Source organism: Ischnura elegans, chromosome 7 (assembly GCF_921293095.1).
Source record: "Ischnura elegans chromosome 7, ioIscEleg1.1, whole genome shotgun sequence".
Classification (NCBI taxonomy): Eukaryota; Metazoa; Arthropoda; class Insecta; order Odonata; family Coenagrionidae; genus Ischnura; species Ischnura elegans.
Genome location: NC_060252.1, coordinates 2,713,699 through 2,728,703, shown reverse-complemented (window position 1 = coordinate 2,728,703; position 15,005 = coordinate 2,713,699). Strand labels below are relative to the sequence as shown.

Genomic DNA, 15,005 nt, shown 5'->3' with positions numbered 1-15,005 from the left:
TGCATGGACTTAATGGAAAACAATTTCCAAAAATGTTCCCTAACATTTCAAAGTACGCTGTGAAGGAATTACTTACCCAAGAACACTCAAGGATATACATACTTCAAGTCCATCCCTGCCAGCAAGTGCTTGAAATTCTAGAACCCATGCAGCGTTATAGGTCTCAACAGGGAAGTATAATAATAATAATATTTTTATTTGTCCAAAGATCTGTATGTTGTACACAAAATACAAGTACAAATATAGGACACGTCAATTTATATCAATAAAAATTAAATTGGAATATATAGATATAGTGAACAACGTTAACAAGGAAGAATTAGACTGTAATGGCATCAGTGTGCAGGCAAGAGATGCATATCTGTTCTATATGCGTTCCTGATGGGTTTGGCTATTCCCATTACCTAGAAATCTGTCCCTAGGTGGTCATGTATTAAGTAGTCTACTAATTTTATAATGTAAAGTAACGGTTCATAATTAGTAAAAAGATAATGTTCATACAGGTCATTATTCTGTTGGTTTAGAGATGGCCCAATGCATGTTAAAAGATATCCTAAGGTTGTCTCAAGTCAATAACATTTTTAATCATTATAAATTTGAATGACATAGTCAGTTACAAAACTAGAGAACAGAATGTACAAAAACTTGTTACAATGCAAAACCCAAATTTCTAAAACTCGTTGCCATATTGCATATTCATGGAATAAGCAGATATTAAAAAATCAGAACAACAGGCATATGTATTTAACACAAAATAAACTATGGATACTTGTGATACTTTCGGATCATGATTAATCTAGGAGGTGTGTTTTTTAAGTAAGTACCGTTTTGCCACACCGTGGCTCCAGCGCTACGGTCGGCGTTCCGCACATGCGCACTGGGTACCTGCATCTCTTACCTGCGCACTGATGCCATTACAGTCTAATTCTTCCTTGTTAACGTTGTTCACTGAGTGTTTAAGATGCCTCCAATAATTGTGAGTCCTGCCAACTGTGAAGTATGGGCTGTTATAAGATTTCTTTTTGCTTAGGGCATAAAACCAAGCGATATTCATCGTAATATCTGTGCGGTTTACGGACCAAACATAATGAGTGATGGAATGGTGAGAAAGTGGGTGAGAGCATTTAAAGATGGCCGCACAAATAAGCATGATGAACAACGGAGTGGGCGTCCTTCGGTCATTAATGAAAGTTTAGTGCAGAAAGTGGACATTTAAGGTGAGAGAAAACAGACGATTTATGATTTCCTCCTTGTGTGATGACTTTCTTAATGTTTCTCGTAGTGTTTTGTATGGCATTGTGACCAAGCACTTGAATTACTGAAAATTGTGCTCACGCTGGGTACCGAAAAAATTAACGGCTGTGCACAAAAGCAAACATTTAGGCAGTGCATTAACTTTCCTTGACAACGATGGTGATGATTTCTTAAACCAAATTGTTGCGGGCGATGAGACATGGGTGACCTATGTCACACCAGAATCAAAGCAACAGTCTATGGAATGGTGACATTCAGATTCACCCAAAAAAGTGAAGTTCAAGCAAACGATTTCTGCCCGGAAAATCATGTACACGGTTTTTTGGGACAGAGAAGGCATACTGCTTGTGGAATTTCTGCCTCGTAATGAGGCAATCAATGCAGCAGTTTATTGTGAGACATTGAACAATCTGCACCGTTCAATGCAGAACAAAAGATGTTGCAAGTTGAGTAAGGGCATCGTTTTGCTGCATGACAATGCCCGTCCACATGTGGCTAATCAGACTGAAGATCTCATCACATCTTTTCGATGGGAAACTCAAGATCATCCTCCGCACAGCCCTTATCTGGTGCCCAGTGACTACCATCTGTTCCTGCACTTGAAGAAACACCTGGGTGGTCAGCGTCTTCAAGACTATAACGAAGTCAAAACAGTTGTGATGCAGTGGTTAACAAATCCGGCGGCAGACTTCTATAAGGAGGGTGGTCAAAAAGTAGATTAAGGTAAAGGCTTTCACGTAAAATTAAAATTATTGAGATTCATATATGCAGAAATCATTCATTGTGTAAAGCGGTCACGGAGAATGAATTTAATTCAAATGACCATTCACCGTGTAAAACAGCCTCCACACCATGCTCTCTAACTCACCAAATGGAGACACAGGCAATTCTTTTTTTCTACATCCCACTGACCCTCATGAGGTTCAAAGAACCATCATCTCCCTGGGTAATTCCTCTCCCGGGCCTGATGGCATTCCTCCTAGTATTATAATAGCTTCATCAAACTTAATTGCTCCTCCATTGACTGATATCATCCATCTCTCATTCAGCTCTGGTGTCTTTCCCTCTGCCCTAAAGCTGGCCAGGGTAATTCCAATTCCCAAGAAAGGCTGCCCTTCAGAGTCTATTAATTACAAACCTATTTCCATTCTATCAACATTTTCAAAGATCTTTGAAAAACTCTTCCATCATAGATTAATTAAGTACCTCCAGAGATTTAATTTAATTTCTGACTCTCAGCATGGTTTTAGAGCTGGCCGGTCCACTAATTCTGCTATTTTCGAGTTCCTAAATAATGTTATTCTTGGACTGAACAATAAACATCACATTTTAGGCAACTCTTTTGACTTCAAAAACGCTTTTAACAGTGTGGATCATGAAGTTCTCAAGTCCAAACTTCAGTGCTTGGGAATCACTAATAACTCTTATAATTGGATATCATCATTCCTTAGTGACAGATCGCGGTTTGTGAGTTACACTCATCAATCACTTGCAGGAGTGGTGGAAATTAAATCCAGTCCCTTGAAAGTACCGGTTGGAGTACCTCAAGGTTCTATCCTTGGTCCTCTACTGTTTCTCCTCTTCATTAATGATCTTCCTAAACACTTCTCATATTGCTCCACTGTTATGTATGCTGACGATACTTCTAATCTCTTATCCGCTAGTACTTTACCTCTCTTGGATCATTTGGCCTCGACTACAAAAGATGAGATGTTGCAGTGGTGCCACCTTAACAGAATGGTTCTGAATGAGGCTAAAACCACTTGTATTCTCTTTCGCAACAAGTTCTCTCATGAGATTCCTACTCTGCCTCCTCATTCGGATTTCTCCACCTCGTCCACCGTAAAATTATTAGGTCTACAGCTTGATGACACTCTTGACTGGTCAACTCATGTTTTTGAAATTAATAAGAAACTTTCAGTAGGTATTTATATGATAAGGAAACTCTCTCCTCTTGTTTCTATATATGTATGTTCTAAAAGCTGTGTACTTTGCCAAAGTACACTCACTATTGTCATATGGTATCATGTTTTGGGGTAACTCCCCTACTGCAGCTAAAGCCTTCTCTTTACAGAAACAAGCCATTAAGGCCATCTGTAAAGTTCCAATACGAACAAGTGGTCGGCCACTGTTTGTGTCCCTCAAGATCCTCACACTTCCATGTGTTTACATTCTCTCATGTGCCATGTTTGTGAAGTGCTATCCGTATTACTTCCGTGTTAACTCTGATTTTCACAGTCACAACACTAGATCAAAAAGTGACATTCACAGTTATCTGTATTCATTTAGACAATGTCAGAAGGGACCATATCACTCTATTGCTGCAATCTACAATAGGCTTCCCTCTGATATGAAATCCCTTTCCTCAAAAAAGGTTTTTAAGAATAGATTGAGAAACTTGCTATGTAACAAAGGTTATTATAGTGTCCAAGAATTTTTTAATGATATTTTATAAATGTTATTAGTGTTCAAGAATTTTTTTGATATTTTGTAAGCTGTGTTTTGTGATTCTTTTATGTCTCTCTGTATCTTGACGAAACCCATGGATAATTGTATCCCGACGGAGTTAATAAATATATTATTATTATTAAACAATGCATGCATAATGCTGAGCTGATGGAGAGCTGTGATGGCAAATACGTAAATAATCACCGTGGAAGAGTTACTACCTGGCAAAATACATTTTCATCACCATATTCCTATTATGAAATTGCAGAAAAAATTTTTCCCTTTCCTTCCTTGAAAAAATGCTCCTCATCCCTGCATTGAATTGATACACAAAATCCAAAGCTTTTCTTTTATTCATGAATAACGTGTGATGTATTTACAATGTGTTTATTGCCAGAATTACATTCTCTGGTGTAATGACTGCTAGACTATTTTTTCACAAGTGCCTTTCTACTTAAACAATCAGCTATGTATTTTGGATAAAAACACAATGGGTGACTCTTCGAGAATGCCGTGATGAGGCTTTTTCGAGAGCACACACTTAAGAGAGCAAAATCACTTCCAGCGCTGGAGGCGATGACTCGCCCTCGAGTGTGGCGTGGTGCTGCTCCCTGGTGCTGCATCATCCTGCACGGCGAGGTCTTCATCAAGCAGCAGCTGGAAGTTGCCAAGTGCCTCGGGTGCTGGTGTCTTAGACCAGCGCACACTGTACGTGCAAAATGACGGTCAACCTCATTAGTGCTCCCCCCCAATGTAAGATACATATGAGTCAGTCACATACGAGTAAATATAAATGAGAGCCAATGCCTCGAATGGGATTTGTGCCAGAAACTGCAGAGGCACTGATAATAAGTAATGGTAGACAAAGGTTACCAAAGGCATCACCTCAAGTTGGCTCAACATTATAGAGTGCATTAACTTAAATCTTTTTTCAACCCACCCTAAAGACCCTTTTGAAAAACATTTTTTCAGGATCAAATTTGCCCTGGGCGTGAAAGTTGCAAATCTGTATCAGGGCCTCAGATCTGAAATTTGTTCAAAATTGGATATTGTTAACCATTGCCGCCTGAGCCCGAAAATTTAAAAATTTTAAAAAATTCAGGCTGAATTTGGAGACAAACACACATGGAGAATAAATCACTGAAACTAAGCCCGTTTAGGTAACTAACAATGATGAATGTAGCATTCAAGAATATATTGATGTAGTTCAAAGTTTATCTAAAGAATTTTATGATTTTACGATGGGTGTCATTGATAAACAAATTTTTTAGTGTGTGCAACTTGCATATCACGCAAAATGTCTTGCTGCACTTGGCATCACCTCACGTTTTGACTTTCAATTGGGGCCGAATTTGCAGAAAATCAACTACTTTTTATCCTTCTTTAATTGTCGCATGTTTAGAGGGAAATAATTCTTAAAATGAAGTATGACCTTAGTGTACTTCGAAATACAGCAGACTCCCAATTATCCGGCTGTGGGTTATCTGCTTTGCAGATTATCCGTGTACGAGTTCATGCTCATTCGATGTTTTCTGTGATCTGTATAAAAAAATTCAATCGGGTGCAAAAATGCCAGGATATTAGCATTATAATGCATGGCTACACCTATCAGAAGATTCTTCAGTGATCACAGATTCCTGTCCCTCAGCAGTTGCATCCTGGGCAACTTGTCCAAGACTTCAGCTTATTAAAACAACTTAATTCTAAATAGTGTGTAATCAGACAAGTTGTGTAATAAACAACAATTACAGTAAACTCTCGATTATACGAAGCAGGATTTTACGAAGTTTTCGATTATACGAAGTGATAGTGCGGTCCCGGCGAAAAGCCTATGGTAAATACATGGTGCTATTCGATTATACGAAGTTTCGATTATACGAAATGTTTCGAATTTACGAACCTCGGATCGGTCCCCAGGAGCGAAAGGCATTCGTTTATACGAACTATAGCGAAATATTTGTCAACAAAACTAGGTACGCCGACGTAAGAAGCTAAAAAAAATCAGCGCTTCCAACTGTGGTTCATCAAAAGTGTGAAATCGTAAATGATAGTGCAACTTTGGAGAGAAACGGTTCGCCTAAAACCTCACGGTGGGAATTTAGGGGAAGTAGGAGTTAAGAAAAATATCGCGACTGATATAATGCCCCTATTTACGTGCCTATTCGTAAACATCGCATCGACAATACTTCGTAGTTTAACATGTCAGGAAGGTCGAGCGGGGTATTTCGTACACTCCTAATTAACTCTTTGCACTGCTGTGAACGTACCTGGTACGTTCGCAAGGCAGGCTGCTGTGAACGTACTTCGAAGATTACTTGACTACTTTTCGCCGAAGCACTTCGAAGGGTCCCTAATCCGGGACCCTTTCCTCGACGAGCTCACCCTCGCTGGCCCCTCTCTTCGACCCTTCGTGCGTGGGGCCTTTCTCCCCAAAAGTGACCGCTCTGACTGCATTTTGAAAATCTATCAATCAATGCCATCATCAAAAATAATTGTTTGCATCGCACTCCTGCCTATCAGGCATTCAAGTACGTCTCTGAACCGTGTTTCTGCGATGAGGAATAACGACTTTGTTAACTTTGCTAAAATAGCCAAGTTAATAAAATTGTAATTTTTCATCGCAGAAACACGGTTCAAAGACGTACTTTATTTCCTCCACTACAATCGCAAATTGCTGGAAATCGGCCGGATTCCTTTCGATAGCGCATCATGAGGATGTTCTCGAGGTTGGTAATTGATACAACTAGCCTACTAGTAATTCTACTGCTATAATATCACGGCTATGGTTGATTCGTTACGTTATACATTCAGGAAGCAGCAGCGGATAAAATCGCGGAGGAGATTAGAGGCTTAAAAGATGATTTTGAAAAATTCTTGGAAAAAGCAGGAAGAGCACAGCGCGCAACATCAAACGATTATATTGCCCTTGACGATGATCTCCGGGCTTGCGACAATGGGACGCCGCGCCGGTACATGCGTCGGAAGAAGCAGCGGCCGGGACTAGTCATAATAGCAGTGACGACGAAGATGAAAGTGAAGTAATTTCACCAAATAAAAAAGAAGTACCCGCTGCCCTCCAAACATTAAGATATATTGATCTGGCTAACGAGTTAGGTCCCCAATTTCATTCCCATTTATGCCAGTGAGAAACCATGGTGGAAGCGGCGATGGAGAAGGGCAAAAAGGAAAAAAAATTGATATTTTAGTAGTATCTTTTCGTGTATATAATAGCCTTCCTGAATAAACAACTTAAATATCTTAAGTAATGGGCTCTATTAACCACCAACTTATTTTTCAGGCTACTCGTAATGAAGACGCACTTCTAACCGTGAACTTTCTTCTCGCGCGTCTCCCCGTTTTCCCATGCCGAGAGATCTTTCTTTCCAAAGTCTTTGTTTACTTCCTCCCGCGGCCTTCTGCTGATCTTGCTGACACCCATCTTACGCATCCCAAACCCCTCCTTCCCCAGCATTTCCCATTCACTCCCTCCCTCCTAAGGTGACAGAGGTCGAGTGCGTCGCAAAAAATACGGCCCCCAAACGTAGACTGAGGCAGAGCTGAAGGCCATTTCCCCACCCTTCTTTCTCTTGCCCCCTTCACCACTGTTCACCACTCCTTTGTGCTGACCACACTTCTTTCCTCAGGCAATCCCCATCCCACTCTTATTCACCCCACCCACTGGGAACGTTCCCCGATTGTGGAGAAGGGCATGGTTCATCTTTACCTGCAACGGGGGTAAGTTATTAACCGGAGAGAGGCTGAAGAAGTAACTTCCACAATCAGGGAAATGGTGCCGCGCTTATTATTCTCTCTCTTCTTTTCTGCTGACGTTTCAATGGAAATTATTTTCTTTGCTCTTTCCTCACTATATTTATTTACGATTATTGCGCGACTATTTTTAGTGCTAAAGCTAAGAAAATCTTTTCTCTACGGCAATAATTCTTTGCATAACTTTCAATATGGAGGAGAAAGGGGTACGAAAAGTAAATGAGGTAAATTTACAGGTTTTTGCGTGTCATTTTTGGGAATTCACGCAAGTGAACAAATACTTCACACACGTTGAGAAATGATGAAACATCTCTTGTAGAAAAACAATCAATGCGGATAATAACGTTTCCCTCTTTATTTCTCCGATAATGGGAGATGTTTCTCCGGTCGTTTTCCGGTTGGAACCTTGCTCCTGTCGGCATAAAAGAAGAGAGAGAAATACTAAATGAGCATAGCACTTCACACCCGGTATGAAGAATATGGTCCGGATGAAGAATAAAGTCTTTCGTAGCAACGTCTGCGAAGATGATGGAGCACAGTATCCGGACGGAGAGCTCAAACAGAATTTACTTCAAATATTCGCCAGAAGATAATCATATCCTACGAAATTTAGAATCGTAACCGAATCTCAACAAAAATAACCAATGGAAAAGATAGCACATTCAACTGAATACACAGAGTAACTCGAAATATTAACTTACGAAGGTTATTTTGGAAACGGGTGGAGGCCCTCGTTTTTTTTTCTCGTCACTGAGCGATAGAGGGCGACATAAATGGCGGTTAGGCCGGCTGCCGCTAACATTCCGTGGGTGCTGGAAACAAATATCTATCTTACGCGAACTTAATAGTTGTTATTCGCTCCTAACAACAAATTTATAGCATTAAATTCTTATAATAAACTTTGAAATTCATTATTTGATTACGTTTTCGAAACTGGTCGGGAATTTCTTAAGCGATCGTTGATGTTGAAGTATGAACAAGAAATGGGAATTTTTTGGTGGTATAATTATTTAACGATTTTTCACATCATAAATCGATAACAAAAAGCCTTTTCTATGAATTATATCGAGAATAACCACCGAAAACATTTAAATAAGACCACTAAAGACAAAAAACGGCGGAAGAAACAAAAGGGAACATTTTTTTCGTGCCTTATGAAAAAGGTTTGAATTTACGAAACTCGATTTTACGAAGTGCCGATTTTCCGGTCCCACTGACTTCGTAAAATCAAGAGTTTACTGTATTTCTAAATAGTGTGGAAACAGACAAGTTGTTTTAATAAGCTGAATATCAAAGATTTCTACCACATCACGCCGGACACTGTATCTTTTGTTCAAGACTTGACTGCACGGCGTGGTGCCTGACAGTGTGGTGTCCGACAACGCGCAGTGGTTTCAAAGAATTTGTGCAAACCACTTTTCAGAATCTGTGATCATGCTGACTCAGTCACTTGGTTTTCAGAAACCTGAATAGGAATACAAGTACGTTATCGCCACGATAAGGCAAAGAAAGCTCTCAATGAGTCTGGGAAGCACTCTAAAATAACAAAATAAGTCCATAAATGACAATACATTGTTTGATTTTCGTAATTTAAGAACATTACAGAAATTATAGTGAAAGTTTGGATCATTTGTGTTTTCTGATTATTCGTGCCACCTCTCCCCATCGTTAATTAGCCCATTAGGCTAATAATAATCGGGAGTTTTCTGAAAATAAAGGATATATTTAATTAATAAAATATTTTGTTCATTGAGATATAACCTTGTTATAACCATTTATAAAAAACCCTGAAAAGATGTAGCACGCCTTAATACATCTTCACTATTTTGTGGTGAAATTTCCCAGAAATCAGAACGAAGAAATGTGTAATAGGTTGATATCGCCAATTCATCCTTGTCCTCAACTTCTTCTAATATCAACCTTAACGGATGAATATGCACTGCAAATAGGTGATTTTACTTTCATTTTCATTACAGTACCGTATTTCATTCTTATTATTTAATTTTTTTTGTCGTGGTTCAAGCCATTGAATGCCAATCCAGTCCTACGGCCTAAGTATAACACAGATTTTCAAGCAACCATAATAATGTGGCGTTACATCGTCAAATCTTGGCAATTCATAACTTAATCCCAGATGCAGGGAACTCCTTTTGTCTGTCACTGACTATGTGAGTGAAAATCCACAAAAAAGAATAATAATCACCACGAGAAATAAATGCATTTATACATGTATCAATATTTAGAGGTCATGTTCAATTAAACTAGAATGTGAAAGTGAAAATATACAAAATAGCAAGTATTTCGATAATAACTAATAATACGAAGATTGAACCTTAACCAATACAGAAACTAAGTACAAAAGGTGAGTCTGCCAGCACCAAAAATAAATTGAGAATCGCCATCAGAGGTCGAGTGATCCATCTGCGTCAAAGGCCGGTGCACTAGAGGGAGAGATGGGGGACGGAGGAGAGTGAAAGAGTGGAGGCGGAAATTTTGCAAAGGAAAACAGGGAACAACCACGAAAAACAACGTGATTTGACTTTCAGCATCTTTTTTGAGTTGTCAAGACCTTGAGTTAAGCAGAATACCGTCTTATCCAGAAAATAATGACAGGCCCAAGAGATTCCGCTAATGAGAGGTTTCACTGTACAATCACAAAATTAATTTCCCATTACCATTAACGTCGACGAGAGCATATTTTTGGTGCCATTGATTTTCTCAGGAAATAAAAAATATGATGTCTCAATGTCTCAGAATCAAATATTACTAATAAATACTACCACCATTTTATGCGTCATGCCTTCACAAAAGCATTGCCAAATGAGGAGAAGAGTGCACATTGACAGCCCCACTGTAGATGAGTGAGATCCCCTTTTGAGGCACAGACATTTGAGAGGAGTGAGACTGGAATCGAATCTGTGTGATAGATGCAACGGGTGGACGTGTAACCATGTTAAAAGCACCACAAATGACAAAGCACTTGATTATTGTTGCTGCTCAGATGGTCAGCACATGTGCTGAGGGGCATATACTCACTCTGGAATGCCATCCGGAGGCAGAACCACAGATATTATGTTGTCAATCAATTTATACTTGAGGATTCGATCGTTCACTGTTGTTGAGGTGAGGGAGGGAGATGCATTGACCTAAAACATTAAAAAGTTCAATTACATATATTTAAATACATAATGTGTAATTTGACATGTAATTTGGATATTCAAGAGGGAAACACCTACTTGAAATTCAGAAGGAATTAAAGGATATAAAAAATGTAGTCGCATTCGGCAAGGGAAGGCCTTCTGGCAGTCACAACAAAGAAGCACGCCTCCGCACACATTCATTCCAATGTGATGCCATCTCAGGCCAATATGTACGTACACATTCATCAAACTCTTTCTCCACCCATAAAACTCTCAGCTGGGCATCACATAAAAATATACCAATAATAGAATTGATTACTAACGCAACAATATCATTTAATTACATACATATAGTCACTAGGATGCATGCAATAAGAGCATTGATTCCCTGACAATCCTGGTTTCCTGGATGACTGTTTCTAATGCACTTGAGCAGGAAACTTGGGTGAGTTGGTACGTATGCAGTCACACTCACTGCAGCCAAAGGAGAAATGCAACATAAAAATAACCATTTGGCTCAGCTGGGATTCGAACCTGGATCGACCTGAACCGAGATCTCCTGCTTGCTGCTGGTCAGGTATACTACAGGGTTCTCACTCTCCCTGAATAATGAAATTCATGGCTTTTTCCAGGTTTTCACGGTTATTTTTCAGGTTTTAACGGTTTTTTTCAGGTTTTCGCCGTGTCAATTTCGCTAAATTCACGGTCCGTTATTAAGCCAACAATAAGAAAATCACTAGCCGTATATCAATAGAAAATTAACGTATGCGACAAACGGCCGTGAATGTTAATGCCGCAGTGAAAAGTGATATCTGTTATGACGTGATCTATCGTTTGCAAAATTCAGGCCCGACAAAAGGACCAGCCCAGCCGCGCTCTTGCCTGGACGCCGAATACCCTGCGGACCTTCTTCCGCCCGGACACTCGAGGTCCTTTATTAATTCCTCGCTGAGAGATTGTTTTTTGCGCACGTTGTTATTACTGCACAGTAACCGAATTTCCCCCACCCCAATATTTCTTATTTTACGGAAAATATTTTATTTAAATTGTTTATAGAATATAATAAATCGATTCTTTCTTGTTTAACGGAAAATATTTTATGAAAATTGTTTATTGATCATAATAAATCAAAAAAAAAATTTAATACACCGTATTAGCACAAATATAAGACGAACACGATTCTAAGACTACCCTCCTTTTTTGGAACTCCACTAGGGGAAAATTTTTCTTTCCTAATAACGATACGATTATAAAATGAATGCGGAAAAACGATCAATGCTTTATTTTTTGCTAGGTTTCCTATGTCCCAGGAAACGCAGGATTTCGGCGAGTAATTAAGATATTCATTAAAGGTTTCAAACAATATTTTAGATAATAACAGGAATAATAGTACTTTATCAAGACACATAGGTCATATTGTTGATTCGACCCATATCTCTTTCAAAATTCTGAAGGAAAACGCCACCTGACTAAAAAAATGTTTGCTCTCCACTCGGAATTTACACTGCTATTATGGATTTCAGTCTGATGTAAAAATTCTTATCCATCAAACACCATTTCCAGTACACGTATTCACGAGAGCAATGTGCATATTGTGCCTAAAACAACCGCATTCGCCGGCGCAGTGACTGGTTGTGAGATGGATCACGAAGGCCAAAAATAGTCTATTACTTGAATTGTTCCTGTCTAATGAATATATTTTTAATATAATTGAGGTAGTGTGTAAAGCGTGAACAATGTTGCGTTAATCGTCAGCGGCACGCCCACCTGGATCTTCGCCTCCATATCTCTACTTGTTTTCTCCAGGTAGCTCACTCTACCCCCACCCCTACCATCATGTGCTAGCGGACAACCCAAGGCGCTCTGCAATATTCACACGCATCTAGCCCGGATTCTTTTCTTCATGTTCAATTATTTTCAGTCCATCTCTTAAAGTTCTCAAAAGTTTCTTCGGAGGGGCCATGGTCCGAAGACGAATAAAATTAAACTAGTGAAAATAAAACCTGACTTTATTAAACCCACATGGAAAACACTCGGTGGTTCGAAGTCCAGCCACCCTGGAAAGTAGGGAACCACTCGTACGAGATGAAATTCGGAACTGATGCTATCGCGTACGGGGGTACGCAGAGCATACTGCAGAGGGCGAAGCGTGACCATATATGACTGCTTCATGAAATTTTCTACCCTAAAGATACCCATTCTTTTTTAACTATCGTAGCGCCAGATGAGCAGATGAATTCGGATTGTTAGTAGGGAGAAACAAAAATCCTGAGAAGATATCCCTTCGTCAGTAACTCTGACAAGTGAGACTTATAGTATAGCTCGTAAATTGATAACTGATAACTAGCTGATATCATGTTTTCGGAACAAAATGCCGAATTAACTGCCGAGAAGCGCAGCTACGAGGATATCGCGTTTCGCCAAAAATCACCATCATATTTTTCCATCTATTTCCTTGCTTAAAATACGTCGTGTTTGATCTCATTTTTTTTAACGTGCAAATTACTAACATTTCAATCTAATAGAAGCATAATAGCAATTGCTGAATATCATTGTTAGATACCTTTTGGGCTAATAGGTGACTCATGCAGCAGTTGACCTCCAGGAACTGGGAACTTTGAAGGCGTTAGGCTGAAAAAGGTCAGTGGGTGAGAAGAGGGGGGAGCGCAAAACACGTTTCTATTGTTCTCGTGCAAGTCGATATTTTTTTCGAAGCTAAGGTCTTCGTAATACGATCCCTGCACGAGCTGGGACTTTTTTTTTATTTTGAATAAGAGGAAAGCGTCAGAAGGGGGGAGGCGAATGCTGAATGGAGGGGGATAAAGGTTCTTGGGAAATGCGTTAATGTTACTTTCCCACGGCATTGAGCTTCTCCCAATGGTAGTTCCATCTCTTGGGGAAGATTCCAACTATGTGCTTGTCATTATTAGCCATTAATGACACATTGCATTTATTTCCTCTCATTTTCGTCAAACGATGGATGCGGGAAAATTCTGCGTCGGGACCGCGATCTTAAAACGATAAATGCGAGAAACGATACTTTGGGGAGCAATAGATGCGGGAAAAAATTACATTGTCTATAAGGAATTTTATTTGGGACCAGAAACGGCGAACGATCAATGCGGGAATGATAGATCGAGGTTCCACCGTATATCTCTCTTTTGAAAGCGGCAGTGTAATGACTTCTTTTCTCTGCTATCGTAATACTCTGAAACCAAAACTGAATCGATCTCTCTAATCAGAGGCAAATCATGTTCCCTTCTTACCATTGGTCTAGGAAAAATGGAACGACTTTGTAGCAGTTTACATCGCGACGGCATTGAGGCTTTAACGACACAAACAAACAGCATTACCTTAAATAGCACAAAGCGGAGGAACTGGATCACCACCGACAGTAAATAACTCCACACAAACAGTCCGGTTGCGACGTAAAACTCCCAGTCCCAGTCGACGCATGCGAAAATCGTGTAATGCTGTGTTGCCATAAGCGGAAATGTTCTCTCGTTTTCAGGGGCTTAAAGGCCGCAACGCGCGAGAACTGGTTACGTCGCGCCGAAAGCTCACTGTCACCCGGGTCACCCGGTTCAAACCAATTCAAATGCAGGGAGCGTAGTGTCCACAGCGCATGGCAGGTTGTCAAGGCTAGCGGTCTTCCAGTCACAGGATTAAGGGTGTTGAATAAACGTTCAAATTTTTTGACACAAAGGCCATCTAGATTTAGTTTCGAAAGTGGTCGCTGCAGCCAGTGGGAAGGTTAATTGGGTAGAAGGGGGACTAAGCAATGATCGAGGGAGGGGAAACCAAGCCAGTCGAGGAAAGTAAACAAGCTGATAAGAAGTGGTGTCATATTTCAGGAGGGGGAGAGAAAAGGCTTGTGCTGGGGAAAGATGTTTTTTTTTTTTCCTTCAGGCAACATTCGTTCCCATGCTTCTCTGACCCATGAGACGATGCTCACCACAAAAATAGAAGTGCGCTCACTACGAACGAAGTTGAAAATTTCTGGGAAGGTATTATGATCAAGATTGAGAGATTTTTAAGGTTTAAGGACGAAATTCACGGCTTTTTCCAGGTTTTTTCACGGTAGACGAAATTCACGGCTAATTCACGGTTTTAAGGTTTTCACGGTTGAGTGGAAACCCTGTGCTACCACTTACACCACCCAGCCATCTTCCCCTCATCAGGTGATGTGAGTTCGAATTCTGGCTGAGCCAAATGATTTCTTCATGGCGAGTTGGCATAAGCAAGAGCAGTCTTGGCAAACCATGAATGGGTCACTACCTCTGACATCAGACACACTTTTATAAGACACACACTTGATTAGCTCCCTGGGGATGCCTTAGTGACATTTGCACTTTGATGCATTGCAATATGGGAAGCTCATGATCCATCTGAGTT

General features: G+C 40.0%; 1 protein-coding gene across 3 annotated transcripts in view; it reads right to left on the bottom strand.

The window, feature by feature from the left end:
• Positions 1–4,037: 4,037 nt before the first annotated feature.
• Positions 4,038–15,005, bottom strand: part of LOC124162879 (polyglutamylase complex subunit TTLL1) — an 82,474-nt gene continuing 71,506 nt past the window's right edge. Inside the window, exons 7-8 of one of the 3 annotated variants that reach the window (XM_046539570.1) lie at positions 10,507–10,616; positions 4,038–4,408 (exon numbers count right to left, since the gene is read on the bottom strand). In XM_046539570.1, coding sequence (XP_046395526.1) covers positions 4,258–4,408; positions 10,507–10,616 — 261 coding nt within the window. In that variant the 3' untranslated portion in view covers positions 4,038–4,257. Of the gene's footprint in view, positions 4,409–10,506; positions 10,617–10,706; positions 10,888–15,005 lie in introns of those variants that run through there. The other 2 variants (XR_006865698.1, XM_046539571.1) reach the window with 2 other exon arrangements.